This window comes from Lathyrus oleraceus, chromosome 6, assembly GCF_024323335.1.
Source record: "Lathyrus oleraceus cultivar Zhongwan6 chromosome 6, CAAS_Psat_ZW6_1.0, whole genome shotgun sequence".
In the NCBI taxonomy this organism is placed as follows: Eukaryota; Viridiplantae; Streptophyta; class Magnoliopsida; order Fabales; family Fabaceae; genus Lathyrus; species Lathyrus oleraceus.
In genome coordinates, this window is record NC_066584.1 from 278,433,398 (window position 1) to 278,450,055 (window position 16,658).

The window sequence follows — 16,658 nt, forward strand, 5'->3', positions numbered from 1 at the left end:
AGAAGCTCAAAGAAGTCAACAGAATGACTTGCATCAAAAGTCAACTCAAACATTTTCAAAAATCATCAAATAATTCATGCTCAATCAAAATCCATAACATGACATGCATATGAAATTTCAGCTCAACTGGATCATGGGAAGATGGTCAATTAAAATCAGAAAGTCACAATCAATTCAAGTAAGCACAAAGAAGTCAAACAAACATGTACCAACTTCAAAAAAATCATAACTAAATGAAAACAGATGAGAAATGAATGGGATTAACACCAATGCAAAGCTCAAGATGTCTAGTATGCACATGCAAAATTTCATGATCATACAATAAGATATGAGAATTTCCCAAATGGAATGGCAAGATGTGTCACACAAAGTCAACATTTGACTAGGCAGGGAAGAAAAATCTCAAACAAATAGGAAATGGCATAACTAAATCCAAGAAAATTCACACACAAACTAGACATATGAGAGAGGGATCATGCAAAATTTGGGGTCAATTGGAGGCCAGGAAGTATGTCAACAAAATTCATGAATTTGCACATCCATGGTGTGACACAAGTTGTCACACCCTACTTCAAAAATTCATAACACACAAACCACATATGATAAAATCATGATATTTACACCAAAATAAGCATGAATGAGTTTAGAATAACCACAAAATTTTTCAGAATCATTGGATACATCCTCATCATTTCACAAAAGAATTGGCAAAAGGTGTAAAAATTGGTCACATTATACAAACCCTAAGGCCATTTAAAATCCAGCCATCCAAAAAATCAATAAAAAACATGATAAAATAATAGACATCAAACAGGACATGATGCAAAAATTCCCACTGAATTTGGAATTAAAATGAACGAATTATGAATTTTGCAAAATGGATGATCAAAGTGAAATAATATTGTGAAATTAAAATGAATTAAATTGAATAATTAATGGAGAATGGCACGTTGGTAATTAGGTCCTTCATTTAGCAAAACGCCGCGTTTTGCTCACGGCCAGGGAAATGTTCCCATTGGCCAGTTCCAATGGAATAGTGAATGATACGTGAAACATAAACAGAAACTGGGCATGGCTAGGGTTTCTAGGCAGCATCATGAACACTCATCACTTCCAAATCGAATTTTAGAAAAATTCCCAGAATTCAAAATTAAATACATAGAAACGTTCAGCATGGCATGGCAAACAACAATCTATCATCAATTTTCATTAAAGCATGCTGTGCATCATGAATCGAACCAAAGAACATTCAACACCAAAACTTGCTCATGAACAAACATTTCCAGAAATGATCAAATAGCATACCAATAGAACCGTTAGAGCACACACATGACAAATCCAAGCATTATTTTCATGGAAACAATCTAATGAAAGAGAATCGAGCAAAAGTTCAAATGAACATCAATCTTAATTTTCAGATTTCTTGCACAATACTTAACCAAATTACATGAGACAAAGTGCATTGGATTCAGCATACCAAGACCTACACTAAGCATGGCAAAGATTTGAGAAACAAAGGATTCGAAAATTTACCAAAAATGAAACTCAGTGGTGATTCAGTGCTCCTTTGGCCATGAATGTTCCAAACAGATGAAGGCTATGATTGGAAATGATGAATGCTTGAAGAAACTCAGCTCATTGATGCTTGCAAATGTCCAAAACTTGAGCTGCCATGGAAATGGTGTTGGAAGAACAGTCGAGCAAGTGAGCTTCCAGCTGGAGAATGATGGTTGCCAAGTGTTCACAAGGATGTTTGGATGGTGAAATAACAAAGTCCAGATCGTGGCCTTTGGAGGATTTGGCAGATTTTTTGAAATGCAAGCAAAATGCAATTTGAGAGAATGAAGAAAATCTGTATGTAATGGCTGCTAGGGTTGCTTCAAAATGACAGAAAATGTAATTTATATCATCCTTTTAAGGTTGGTAATGGAAGTGCTAAACAAGATTAGCTTAAATGAACCAACTTGCACAATTGCTAATTTTGACCAAAAATGCATATGGAGGTGGTATGATAGTGGTATGCTGCTCGAATTGGGCCTAGGCAAATTTCAAATACCATCTTAAATGAATCCCAATTGGCCAAATGTGCTGAAAACACTTAATTCAAAAAGTCAACCTTTGGTCCACACTTGAATTTAAATGAGACAAGTCAAAAAATGCCATTTTGATTGGCAAGGTTTTGGTGTATGAAATTTATATTTTTGGAAAGAGGAGATGAAATGTGGTTTGTAGGAAAAAACCCCACCAAAATTGGCCAAATGGTTTGAGAGATATGGCCCTTTGAAGTTCAAGATTTTGTGAAAATGATTTGATCATATCTTGACAACCATGCATGGGAATTGGGAGTTCTTGGATTTTTTGGAAATGGGAGAACAAGATATTCAACTTTCATGTTGGGCAAAAATTCATTTGAAGCTTGTATCATGATGTAAGTTTATGATCAAGAAGTTTCCATTTTTAGCAGTTAAAATTACAGGTCCAGTTTCTATTTTTGGAAATTTTCTGATTGGCTTCAAATTCTTCAATGATGTTGATTGCCATGATATATGAGGCCTATTGGGACATGAATAAGCTCTCTCAAACCATTTCCATCCATCAAAACCATAAAATCAACCACAGTTGACCAACTTTGACTTTCTAGGGTTTCTGACTGTCTGTGCATGAACTGATGGCTTCTGAACATCCAACCCTTGACCTAAACACTTCAAATGGACCTCCAGGTCATGTGAACTTGTTGGACAAACCCTAGGGCCTTGGCTCCTTGAGAAACAACCTTGCTTGATTGGTTGACTGATCTCCTGATCAGTTTGACCTAATTCTTGACTTGCTTGCTCTTGAGGCAACTGGGGACAATGCAATGCTATGCAATGGATCATGATATGCTATGACCTAATATGAAATGGTATGTACAATGATAGGTGCAAATTTGAGGTGCTACAGCTGCCCCTATTCAATCAGTTGGGAACCCGAACGGATGATAGCAGTGGCTGTCAGACTTTCAGGGTAAATAGGGATTGAATACCAAAGAACTGTAGAAATTTGCACCGACTGGATATAATACAAAAGAACCACGTCATTTACCGATGACAAACGCATGACAATTTCAGAAAAGCAAAACCATTTACCGATGGTTGGAAAACTGGAAACTTGATATTTACCGATATCAACTTCAGCAAGACCATTTACCGATGGTTGCTGGGAAAACAAACTTCCGAAAAGAGAAACCATTTACCGATGGTTAAAACTTGATATTTACCGATATCAACTTCAGCAAGACCATTTACCGATGGTTGCTGGGAAAACAAACTTCTGAAAAGAGAAACCATTTACCGATGGTTAAAACTTGATATTTACCGATATCAACTTCAGCAAGACCATTTACCGATGGTTGCTGGGAAAACAAACTTCTGAAAAGAGAAACCATTTACCGATGGTTAAAACTTGATATTTACCGATATCAACTTCAGCAAGACCATTTACCGATGGTTGCTGGGAAAACAAACTTCTGAAAAGAGAAACCATTTACCGATGGTTAAAACTTGATATTTACCGATATCAACTTCAGCAAGACCATTTACCGATGGCTGCTGGGAAACAGATTTCTGAAAAGAGAAACCATTTACCGATGGTTAAAACTTGATATTTACCGATATCAACTTCAGCAAGACCATTTACCGATGGTTGCTGGGAAAACAAATTGATGAAAAACAAAACCATTTACCGATGGTTAAAAACTTGATATTTACCGATATCAACTTCAGCAAGACCATTTACCGATGGCTGCTGGGAAATAATTTGATGTAGAAAGGAAGCAAGACCATTTACCGATGGTGGCTTCAGAGCAACTTGACATTTACCGATGTCAACTTTAACAAGGCCATTTACCGATGGCTGCTGCAACTGGGAATTCGATATTTACCGATATCGAAGAAAACTGGGCCATTTACCGATGACATCTCTGCTTGGAGAGGAACAAAAATCTTTGTTGTGATACCAGACAAGACGTTTACCGACGACTTCTGGGGATACTGATTTTATTAGCAAGAGAAACAAAGAATGACCAGACATTTATCGATGACTGGGATGAGACTCGATGTTTACCGACATCGAAAGATGATGTTTACCGACATCAAAAAGAGATGACCAGACATTTACCGATGACTGGGGTGGGAAATTTATTGGGAAGAGACAAACACATATTTGCAACTGGAAACTAGGTAGGACATTTACCGATGGCTCTACTGGGGATTTCTAACTGGGGAATTATCAGACATTTACCGATGACTGAAGAAAAGGACTCGATGTTTACCGACATCAAAAAATGACCAGACATTTACCGATGACTGGGTGAGACTCGATGTTTACCGACACCGAAACAATGGTGTTTACCGACACCAAAAATGAAAAACACGCGGGTGCTGACATGACACTTACTGGTATCACAAGGAACGACATCTTAGACATGTCGAGGCAAGGCTGATCACTTGCTGGGGGTCTCACTGAAGAGAAACGAACTTTCTGTCACCATCGGGTGAGGAAATAAACCTCTGTGGGGATAATCAATTCTGAATGCTGTCGAAGCAACTGTGGCAGACGTGGTGCTGTGTTGAAGAAAATGATCTGCCTCTGCCGGGGGATACAGTCTGATGTGGTTTCGAACACATGAATGCATATGTTTGAATTTTTCTGTGGCATAATGCTCCATGTGGAATGGAAATGCTACGCAGTTTGAGGATGCAATGATTACTATATGCAATGCAAAATGATGTAAGCTCTGCGGGGAGAGTACACAGGACGACTGTGCTGAGGAATCTTCAAGATAACTCTACCGGGGAAGACAACAATACAACTGCTGGGGAACCAACAAACAAATCCACTAGGGGAAGATAAAGCAACTCGCTGGGGAGGAATAAAGCAAATCTGCTAGGGGAAAGCAAAGGTAAACTGCTGGGGAATGTCCAATCAATCCACAAAAGTTCCGCTTGGGAAAATAAGAGCTCCGCTGGGGAAGCTAAACTAGGCAACTCTCTGGGGATAAGACCCATGATATTCACAAATAGAAACAAACTCAGCTGGGGATGTGGATATCGATCTGCCACGATAACTCGTCCAATCCACTGGTGGGATAAACTCTGCTGGAGAGACCAATGCTTCGCTGGGGAAGGCTTAAACAAACCATAGTTAGGAGAATGGCTCTGTCTGGTGACTTTACTGGGGAAAATACTCATAGGTGACGATCTGCAAATCGGAACGACAGATGCCCCAGGGAGTACATGGACAAGATACGCTCAAGTGTCCTCCACATTCAAAATGATTTTCAAATGTTTCAATCTTTCTGCACGTCATTGTTTAGCCTTCATGTTTTTATATGCAATGTTTATCAAAAATTCGGACGTTTTTGCAAACAAAACAGTAAAAGTAAAAACAAGAGAGCAATTTATCTGAATAACGACTTTTATTGATTGAAAATGGGCCTGAAAAGGCAAATACATTGGGAAGCAATTCCTAGAAAGAGGTAATTGCGTACAGAAGGAAAATAAGCTATCCTAATGGCAATGTGAACACGGCATCCACTGTTTCCCAACTCTGTTATAACTCATAGATCATCAGTTTCCTCCCAATTCCTTGCTTTCTGAGAAGACTGACTGGACCGATCACATCTTTCGAGATGGCAGCTGACGAAGCATGATGAAGTACAGATGACTCAGACTGTAGTCTTCGCTTTAATCCCTCTTTTGGCTGGATCGCCCTTTCGGGTTTTCAATCCACCGGGATGCCCATTTTTGCCTAAGCCGCCCTTGCGGGTTTTCGACTTACCGGGTGTACAATTTTTCATTTTTATCCCTAACTTTTGCCTGAACCTTTTCTTTCTGTTTTTTGGTTCGCCGGGATGCCCATTTTTGCCTGGACTCTTTTATTCTTTTTGTCCAGCGGGTCAATTTATGCGAAGTATTTTTTGACTACATCTGAGTTAACAGGGGAAGGAAAATCTTCACCATCCATAGTTGTAAGCACCAAGGCTCCACCGGAGAAGACCTTCTTCACAACATATGGACCTTCGTAATTAGGAGTCCACTTGCCCCTGTTATCTGTACCGGGAGGAAGGATCCTCTTCAAAACCAGATCGCCAGTTTGAAATGTCCGAGGACGCACTTTCTGATCAAAGGCTCGCTTCATCCTCCTCTGATATAACTGCCCATGGCAAACAGCTGCTAACCGTCTTTCTTCGATAAGGCTTAACTCGTTAAACCTTGTACGAATCCACTCGGCTTCGTCCAGCTTGACATCCAATAATACCCTCAGAGAAGGGATCTCCACTTCAACTGGTAGGACTGCTTCCATACCATACACAAGGGAGTAAGGGGTTGCCCCGGTCGACGTACGTACTGAGGTACGGTACCCATGCAAAGCGAAAGGCAACATCTCATGCCAATCTTTGTACGTAACGACCATTTTCTGCACAATCTTCTTGATATTCTTGTTAGCTGCCTCTACAGCACCATTCATCTTTGGTCTGTAAGGAGAAGAATTGTGATGTTCGATCTTGAAATCTCTGCACAAGTCTTTCATCATCTTGTTGTTGAGATTTGAACCATTGTCAGTGATGATTCTCTCAGGGACTCCATAACGACAGATGATTTCTTTCTTGATGAACCGGGCAACCACTTGTTTGGTGACGTTGGCATAGGAAGCTGCTTCCACCCATTTGGTGAAGTAATCGATCGCCACCAAGATGAAGCGATGTCCATTAGAAGCAGTAGGCTCTATCTTCCCAATCATATCAATGCCCCACATGGCAAACGGCCAAGGCGAGTTCATGACATTCAACGGGCTTGGTGGTACATGCACCTTATCAGCATAGATTTGACACTTGTGGCATTTCCGAGCATATTTGAAGCAATCGGATTCCATAGTCATCCAGTAATATCCGGCTCTCAGCAATTTCTTCGACATTGCATGCCCACCAGCGTGGGTACCAAACGAACCCTCGTGTACTTCTTGCATCAACATGTGTGCTTCGTGTCTATCCACGCATCTGAGCAAGACCATGTCAAAGTTCCTCTTGTACAACACGTCATCCTGATTCAGATAAAAGCTTCCCGCTAGCCTTCTCAGGGTCTTCTTATCATTCTTTGACGCACCCTCAGGATACTCTTGAGTCTTGAGGAAATTCTTGATGTCATAATACCACGGCTTTTCATCAATAGCAACAACAGACTCGGCTGCAAACACATATGCAGGCCTCTCGAGTCGATTTACCGCAACATGTGGCACATGATTCCACCAATGAACCTTTATCATAGAGGATAAAGTAGCCAAAGCATCAGCCATTTGATTCTCATCCCGAGGGACATGATACAACTTCACCTTCTTGAAGAACGTCAGTATTCTTCTGGTGTAATCTCTATACGGAATCAAATGCGGCTGGTTTGTATTCCAATCTCCATTGACCTGATTGATCACTAGAGCAGAATCTCCAAATATGTCCAGCGTTTTGATCCTCAGATCAATGGCTTCTTCTATCCCCATGATACAAGCCTCGTACTCAGCTTCATTGTTGGTGACGTCGAAAGTCAATCTGGCAGAGAAAGGTATATGAGCACCTTTGGGATTGATCAACACTGCCCCAACACCGTTACCGTTCATATTCACAGCCCCATCAAACATCAGTGTCCACTTGTCATCAGGATCTGGTCCTTCCTCGACAAGCGGCTCTTCACAGTCTTTCATCTTCAAATACATGATGTCTTCATCAGGGAATTCAAACATCATAGGCTGATAGTCGTTGATCGGTTGCTCGGCAAGATAGTCGGACAAAATACTACCTTTGATGGCCTTCTGTGACGTGTACTGAATGTCATATTCTGTTAAGATCATTTGCCATCGGGCAACACGTCCGGTGAGAGCCGGCTTCTCAAAGATGTATTTGACTGGATCCATCCTAGAAATCAACAGAGTAGTATGGTTCAACATATACTGCCTTAGTCGGCGAGCAGCCCAGGCCAAAGCACAGCAAGTTTTCTCGAGCAGTGAATATCTTGTTTCACAGTCGGTAAACTTTTTGCTTAGGTAGTATATGGCATGCTCTTTTCGACCAGACTCGTCATGCTGCCCCAATACACACCCCATCGAAGTCTCGGTCACTGACAGGTACATTATCAGTGGTCTCCCAGGAACTGGAGGAATCAGGATTTGAGGTTTCTGTAAATACTCTTTGATTTTGTCAAAAGCTTTCTGACAATCATCATTCCATTTGATCGCCTGGTTTTTTCTGAGCAGTTTGAAAATTGGTTCACATGCAGCAGTTAGATGAGATATGAACCTTGCAATGTAGTTCAATCTCCCTAAAAACCCACGGACTTGCTTTTCCGTTTTCGGTTCAGGCATCTCTTGAATAGCTTTGACTTTTGCTGGATCTACCTCAATCCCTTTCTCACTGACAATGAAGCCTAAGAGCTTCCCGGATCTTACCCCAAACGTACACTTGTTCGGATTCAGCCTCAGCTTGAACTTGACCAATCTGTCAAACAACTTCTGCAGATTTACCAGGTGCTCCTCTTCCGTCTGCGACTTCGCAATCATATCATCCACGTACACTTCGATCTCTTTGTGCATCATGTCATGAAAGAGAGTCGTCATTGCCCTTTGATAGGTAGCACCGGCATTCTTCAGCCCAAATGGCATCACTTTGTAGCAGAACGTGCCCCAAGGTGTAATGAATGTCGTTTTTTCCATGTCCTCTGGCGCCATCTTGATCTAGTTATAGCCTGAGAAACCGTCCATGAAAGAGAATACCGAGGATTGAGCCGTATTATCCACCAATACATCAATGTGAGGTAATGGGAAATCGTCTTTCGGACTCGCTCTGTTCAAATCCCGGTAGTCGACACACATTCTGACTTTGCCATCCTTCTTTGGCACAGGGACAATGTTGGCCACCCACGGCGGGTAATTTGTTACAGCCAGAAAACCTGCGTCCCACTGCTTCTGAACCTCTTCCTTGATCTTGACAGCCATATCAGGACTAGTTCTGCGAAGCTTCTGCTTGACCGACGGACACTCTTCTCTAAGAGGTAACCGATGCACCACAATGTCTGTATCCAACCCAGGCATATCTTGGTATGACCAGACGAATATTTCCACATATTCTTTCAGCATCTCAATCAGCCTCCTCTTGACAGAGTCTTCTAAAGCAGCCCCGATCTTGATCTCTCTTCTGGCTTCCTCAGTACCCAGATTAACGATTTCCAACTCTTCCTGATGAGGTTGGATGACCCTTTCCTCTTGCTTCAGTAGTCTGACCAATTCTGCAGGGAGTTCACAGTCTTCCTCACTCTCCTCTTCAGCTTGGTAGATGGGATTGTTGAAATCATACTGAGCCATAACAGAGTCGTTCATAGTGGATGCCAAAAGATCTCTTCTGCATGTTTAATGTTTTGTTTTTAGAAAAAGATTTCAATAAAGTCACAAAAAAAACAAAAACATTGCCATTTTTATTTTTGAAAAAGTGGAAAACAGAAAATAGAAAGACAAAGATCTCAAAATTTGATTGAAAAAACGTCCTTTATTTATAAACATTGTGAACATGATGTGGCCCTACAATGAACCACTACGCCTTGGGCAGAACGTAGGGTTTTCATGCAAAATGAAAAAACAAGAGAAAATTACTCTGTCAGTAGAGTAACTTGGACCACATCTTCTGCTGTCCAGTTGTTGATAACCTCGCCTGGTGCACAAGGGCGGACCCAGACGTTCAGATCACAGACACTGTCTTCACCGTCAGTAGCGAATACATCCCCATGGTTCATCAGCCCCGCGCTGGTGAAGGTACTCGGACCTGCCTGTACATGCTGCTCTGCTTGGAGAGGCTCGTACCCAATGCCGAACTTGTCTTCTTTAATCGGCAAGTCAACCATCTTGCCCCAGCCCTCAGCCTTACCGGAGTCCACAACTTCCTTGGCCTGCTTGTACGATGTAATCGAAGCACCTGGCTTCCTCTGCTCAGCACAAGCTACCCCTTCTAAAGCCACGGTCTCAAATGCCTGGCACAAGGTTTCGTGGATCTCGCCATCCACCTCAACATATTTGAAGGAGGAGAGATGACTCACCAGAATTTCCTCTTCGCCACACACGGTCACAATTTGACCGTTCCAGACATATTTGAGCTTTTGGTGGAGAGTCGACGAGACTGCTCCAGCGGCGTGTATCCATGGACGCCCCAACAAACAACTGTAAGCAGGCTGAATGTCCATAACGTAGAAAATGACGTCGAAAATCTCCGGACCTATCTTAACCGGCAAAGTGACTTCACCAAACACAGACCGTTTGGATCCGTCAAAGGCACGCACAATCAGGTCACTGGGAGTGAGCACAACTCCCTCGACATCGATCTTCTTCAATATCTGCTTGGGTAAGACATTCAGGGACGACCCGGTGTCCACTAGCACATGAGATAAAACAGCTCCCTTGCACTCCATAGTGATGTGCAAGGCTTTGTTATGGTTGCGACCCTCAGGCGTTAGGTCTAGGTCAGTGAAACCTACACCGTGCCTGGTACTCACATTGGCTAGTACACCCTCCAGCTGGTTGACAGATATCTCTTGCGGGACGTATGCCATATTCAGCATCTTCAGCAAAGCGTCCCGATGTGCCTCAGAACACATCAGCAAAGAGAGTATCGAAATCTTTGACGGAGTCTGATTGAGCTGATCTACAATCTTGTAGTCACTCTTCTTAATGATTTTCATGAACTCCTCAACATCTTTCTGAAAAGAACCCTCAGCCTCCTTCTGAGCCGGTTCTTCGTCAACCACTGCTTGTTTGCCCTTAGCTCTGGCGGATGCCTCAGCAGCAGCATCCCTCAAAGGCTGAGGAGCAAACAGTCGTCCACTCCTAGTGAAACCTCCCGGTCCTCCAACATTGTCCACCACAGGACTTGCAACAGCAGGAGTTCTCACCGGAGTACTGATTATTACTGGCGCTTGACTAGCTGGCCTAATCTGATTGCCAGCCCTTCTATCATTGCGATAGGCGTTGTCATATCTCCACGGCACAGCCTTACTATTTTCAACCTGCCTTCTGCCAGGCGCAACAATAGTAGTAGGTGCACGGATGGTCACCGGAGCTGGGATGGTAACCGGAGTATTGCTTGTTGTGGGTGCACTGACACTCCCTCTTCCTCGTCCCTCAGACGGCTTGAAATAAATAGTGACAGTAGACACTGCCCCATTCTCTTTAACAGCCCGGCTAAACTGGAGACAGCCCTCATCAATCAGTCTTTGAATACCAGCCTTCAGCTGGTCACAACCATTGGTAGTTTCTGAACAAACCAAACAATCTTCTTTACAGCCCGGGTCAACACCCCCCTTCAGCAAACGGCCCTTTACTATCATCAGAGAAGTCTGAACATCTTCCACATTGTCAATCAAATCTACAACCTCTCCTTCTTCAACATTGTTAACTCTATGCCCACCATGCTGAGGCATAGGATTGTTCACTACATTCGGCACTGGGGCGAAATTGATTGCTTTAGCATCAATCAAGTCTTGAACTTTATGTTGCAAAGCCCGACATCTTTCAGTATGGTGGCCTGGTGCCCCAGAGTGAAAATCACAACGGACATTTGCATCATAACCCGGAGGCAGTACTGTTGGAGTAGCCATCGTACACAGCTCTACAAACCCTAACCGGAGTAGTTCGGGCAATAATTCTGCGTACGTCATCGGCAGAGGATCAAATCTTCTATCAGGATTCAACCTCTGTCTCTGCTGATAAGGACGTTGCTGCTGTTGCTGCTGTTGTTGCGGTTGTTGCGGTTATTGTTGAACTCTCTGTTGTTGTTGTGGACGAGGTTGAGGTGCAGGAATAGTCACTGCAGCCACTGGACGATACTGATCTCTGTTTGCACTTGCTCTGTACACACCCCCTCTGTGTTGTACAGCATTGGTCTCTCCTTCTCTACGGCGAGGTGCCCTAGAGAAGGGTTTCTTCGAGGACGACGAAGAACCTGCGTCATGAATCCTCCCAGCTTTGATCAAACTTTCTGTTCTCTCGCCACAGATGACGACGTCAGAAAAACTTCCGAATGGGCAGCTTCCCATCCGGTCCATATATACACCTTGCAGAGTACTGATGAACATGTCAGTCAACTCCCTTTCCAGCATAGGGGGTTGAACTCTCGCAGCTAGTTCACGCCATCTCTGGGCGTACTCCTTAAAGCTTTCATTATTCTTCTGACATAGACTCTGCAGCTGAGTCCTGGTAGGAGCCATGTCCATATTATGCTTATACTGTCTGAGGAACGCTTCACCCAGATCTCTCCAGCATCTGATGGAATCCCGCTTCAACTCCATATACCAATCCAAAGACGCCCCAGATAGGCTGTCCTGGAAGAAATACATCCACATCTTCTCATCATCAGTGTATGCGGATATCTTTCTGTAGTATGCCTGCACATGGGTGCGAGGGCAGGAGGTACCGTTGTATTTGTCAAATGACGGTGCCTTGAATTTGTGCGGGATTCTCAGTCCTTCAACTAATCCCATATTTGTAACATCGAAACCGAGGGAGTTTTGACATTCTATAGCCCTAATCTTCTCAGCAAGGGCCTCGACTTTGCGATCTCTCGCATCGTTTCTGCCCAAAATATCTTCGTCTTCACTGAGCATAGTAAACAAATCCTCTTGTCTGTCAACAATCGGAATTCTGTTACGGGCTGGAACATGGATGACTCTGGCACTAGCAGCATCTGGAGCAATAGGTTGACCATCAACCCGGACACCCCTCAACTCTTCGCCTACAGCATAGTTGTTGACGGGAATAGCAGCAGCAGGGATGTCAGGGACTGGATTTCCTTCTGGTAGAGCCTGGTTGGGCGATGGAATTGCAGCTTCTTGTCTCTGAACCAGTGCTCGGAGCTCTTCTTGGCCTTGCGCAACCCCTTGCATCATGTGAATGAATTGGGCCATGTTAGCCCTCATCTCTGCCAACTCAGCTTGTACTTGATCCATGTTGCGTTGATGGTTGAGCCTCGTTGAGTAGCGGTGTGGTCTTTGATCAGCTATCCTGCCTGGACACAGGAATCAAAGTGAGAAGACGGCACAAGAACACCTGTTATGCAAATGATATGAGTATGATGTTTTAATGATATGCATGATGCACATGATATGCTCATTTCTCAGGCATTCAAAGAGCCTGACCCATCCTCAAAAGATGGCAACCTGCAGCAATAAGAGAACAACAAGATACAAGGAAAATATGAGAACAACAGGGAAATACTGACAACCTTATCTATACATAAGGGTAAAAAGGTCAATACAACCAAGTCAACAGAATATTCGAGTAAACAGAGTACAAAGAAATGAATCCCTATCCAACATGCCTGGAGGTGATTCTCAGCAAAAAGATTCAAAGACGGAGTACAAGCAAATGAATCCCATCCAACAAGCCTGGAGGTGATTCTCGATAAATACAAACAAAGATACAATCTAAGACAGACGGTCTTCCGGAATGAGAGTCCTCAGGTAATGGCACTGGTCTATCAACAGTGTGCATTCTGAACATTCTGGTAGAGGGGTGATCTTCTCTTTCAACTGTCTTCTAAGCTCCAAGACTTCTCCTCCAAGATAATCCTCCGACTTCTGTCTCATATCCATCTCTTTCTTCAACTGAATGTCTTTGTCTTTGAGTTGCTTCTCCAAGTCTCTGATCTTCTTCTGATAGTTGACTTCCGCTCTCTGTAGTCTCAAGCATTCCCTATGTTCTTCATCCAACATAGACTCCATCTCCTCATATGATCTTTTCTTACTCCTTGCTCTGTCAGCATCTTCTCCTTGCACTTCCCTGAGTTGATGGGCCAAGTGCAGCTTATCAGCTTTAGCTTTGTACAACTCCATCTGAACGTCTTGCTCTTTCTCTCTCAGACGACGACTCTCCATCAAGGCTTGCTTATAGTGCTCAGCAGGCACACTATCAGCAAGAACCAAAGGTGGTTGCTCCTGCAACGGCTCCATCCTATCATAGGGTAGCAACAAAGTTTCCTCTCTCTTCTTTACCCAATCGGTGTAATCGGGCATTGCAATGGCAAACTTCTTCCCTAAGACGGATCCATCCTTCGCTTCAACAAATCTCCAGGCTCTCCCAATCTGCTCCAATCTAACAGGGTCAGTACGCTTCTCAAAATACACACTCTCAACTATCTCAGCTTCAAGTGGCCTTCTGCTCATGACAAACCCTAGCTGGCGAAGAGAAAGAACTGGGTTGTAATTGATGCAACCCTTGGTCCCCACGAGTGGCACGTTCCGGAATTCACCACAACTCATAATAACATTCTTCACATCCATCCGGTATGACTGCCATCTGATGTCATAGGAGGTGAGTGACATGACCCTCTGAGTCCACTTAAGGGTGCTCTGGGTGTCTACAAAGGGTCCGCTGACAGGCAAGAGTGACATAAACCATCTGAACAGGAGAGGTAGACAGCACCTGATGGCTCCACCCTTACCATGCCTACTGTGGATGGCATAGTAAGTGTCAGCTAAAAGGGTTGGGACTGGATTCCCTCTGATGAATATACTGATAGCAGCATAGTCAATGAAATTAGGCATACTTGGGAATAGGACGATCCCGTAGATCATGGCAGCTAGCTGTGCGTGAAAAACTTCCCAATTCCCCTTCTCTGCCTCATCTCTAGCAATCCTTATAAGAAACTTCAATGGTAGGCCCACAACTTCCCCACAGGGCTTCCAATTCTCACCAACCTCCTTAACACTCAACCGGAGAGCTCTGGCAATCAATCTGAAGTCAACCTCCTTTGGGACGTCCAAGAAGGGAGTCTGATGCTGAACCGGGACATTCATCAGAATAGAGTACTCCTCGAGAGTAGGTGCTAGCTGATAATCTTGAAACGTAAAGCATCTGAGCTCTGGATCATAGAACTGAAGAAGTGTCTGCAGAGGCACCGGATCCACTACTGTCTTCAGCACTGTCAGAATATCTCCATACTGTCCAACAAAACTCTTCAGACGATCGTCTGTCACAAAGCTACCCAACTCAATCAGTGAAGTCAGCGGCTCTCGATGAAAGCTGTAGGAACAGGTCTTCCGCTTCGGCTCTGAGACTGTTGCCATCTCTATCAGTAGACAAGCTCGGGAATGTACCTGAGAAATGATATGCATGCAGAGATTAGTTTTTTCTCTCTTTTTTTTCATTTTTTTTGATTTTTTTTTCATTGCGTTTCCTTTGAAAAATAAATATGCTATGATGCACATGATGCAGACTGGACTGGCTGGTTGTGCAAACTCTGATCATTAGGTCGAAGCTTCAGTCAAAACTCGGAACCCAAATCCAACTTAAGGTCAACTGAACACACTGTTGTCTGAACTAGAGTCACCAACAGAACCGAGTCACCAACAGTACCTGTAATGATCAACCCTTCCCCACTCACGGGTGTAGTCTAGGCCAGGGTAAAGGCTGAGAGAAACGCAGCATAAATAACCTTTCGCAGGAATACCATCATATACACACCCGAAGTATGTAACGACGATACCCCACCAGGGTCTGAACTGCTCGTGATATCAATGTTCCGCTAAGTGGCGCAATACCACCCGCTTCCCATGAATCACTCCATTCCTAGTCATCCTAGATTTCACTCATGGTCTGGGTATTGGACCTTTTACCTCAACTGACTCCCACCCCACACAGAGAGAACAGACAACCAGCCAGGCAGAATGAATAATGAATATGAATGCAAACATCAATGCACACAATCAATGCAATCAATAAATGAAATGAACAAAAAATGAATGCAATAAATAAACACAGCACAAAGCAACCAAAACCCTAATCCTAGAGAGCGCCAGGAGAGACTCGCTCAGGGAAGATGGACCAGCATAGGTCAACTTCTCTATATCCCCAGCAGAGTCGCCAGCTGTCGCATCACGCGAAAAACCGGCGGGAAAAGAAGAAACAACAGAGCCGCCACCGTGCGTTATTTATCCCAAAAGAGGGAAAGGAAACGCTCGAAGTAAACCTAGGAAAGAACATGGTCTCGCGACCAAAGAGGATGGGTTCGGGAGTCGGTTATGCGAAGGGAAGGTATTAGCACCCCTACGCATCCGTAGTACTCTACGGGATCCACGCACGATAGGAAGGAAAAATGGTTGCTAAACACTGCTCAAACTCACACACACTGGCTGAAAAGAAACAAAAGAAACTGACTGAAACTGACTCGGCAGGACATCGTATCCTGGGCCTACTTAGTCTATCAGACATAGACATCAGAGTCGAAGTAGTTCGGACTGGGGAAAAACAACACATGCTCGCTAGGATATCGCATCCTATGCATACGTATCTTCTCGGATGAGAGAAGAATCAGAGCATTCGTAGCTCGGCTGACACGCAAACAAACAAAACAAGACACAGGCAAACGTGGAGCCCGAATGCCAATCACTGGACTTACATCAGCATCCGAACCTAAACGCACACAGGAAACCAACTGCCAATCGCTGGACTTATGTCGGACTCCAACCAGAACACACACGAGGGTGGTTAAGACACAAAGGGTTGAAAAAGAAAAAGGGCGCCCGGAGAGATCAGCTCAATCTCCTGCCTACATACTTCATCTGGTGTGAAGATCAGGGCGATGTAGTTCCCCTACG

The 16,658-nt window shown here is 43.7% G+C and overlaps 1 protein-coding gene across 1 annotated transcript in view; it reads right to left on the reverse strand.

Moving 5' to 3' along the window:
- Positions 1-11,486, reverse strand: part of LOC127095165 (leucine-rich repeat extensin-like protein 5) — a 28,167-nt gene extending 16,681 nt beyond the window's left edge. Inside the window, exon 1 of the mRNA XM_051033895.1 lies at positions 10,920-11,486. Within this exon, the coding sequence (XP_050889852.1) occupies positions 10,920-11,486 (567 nt within the window). The remainder of the gene's footprint in view (positions 1-10,919) is intronic.
- Positions 11,487-16,658: the final 5,172 nt, after the last annotated feature.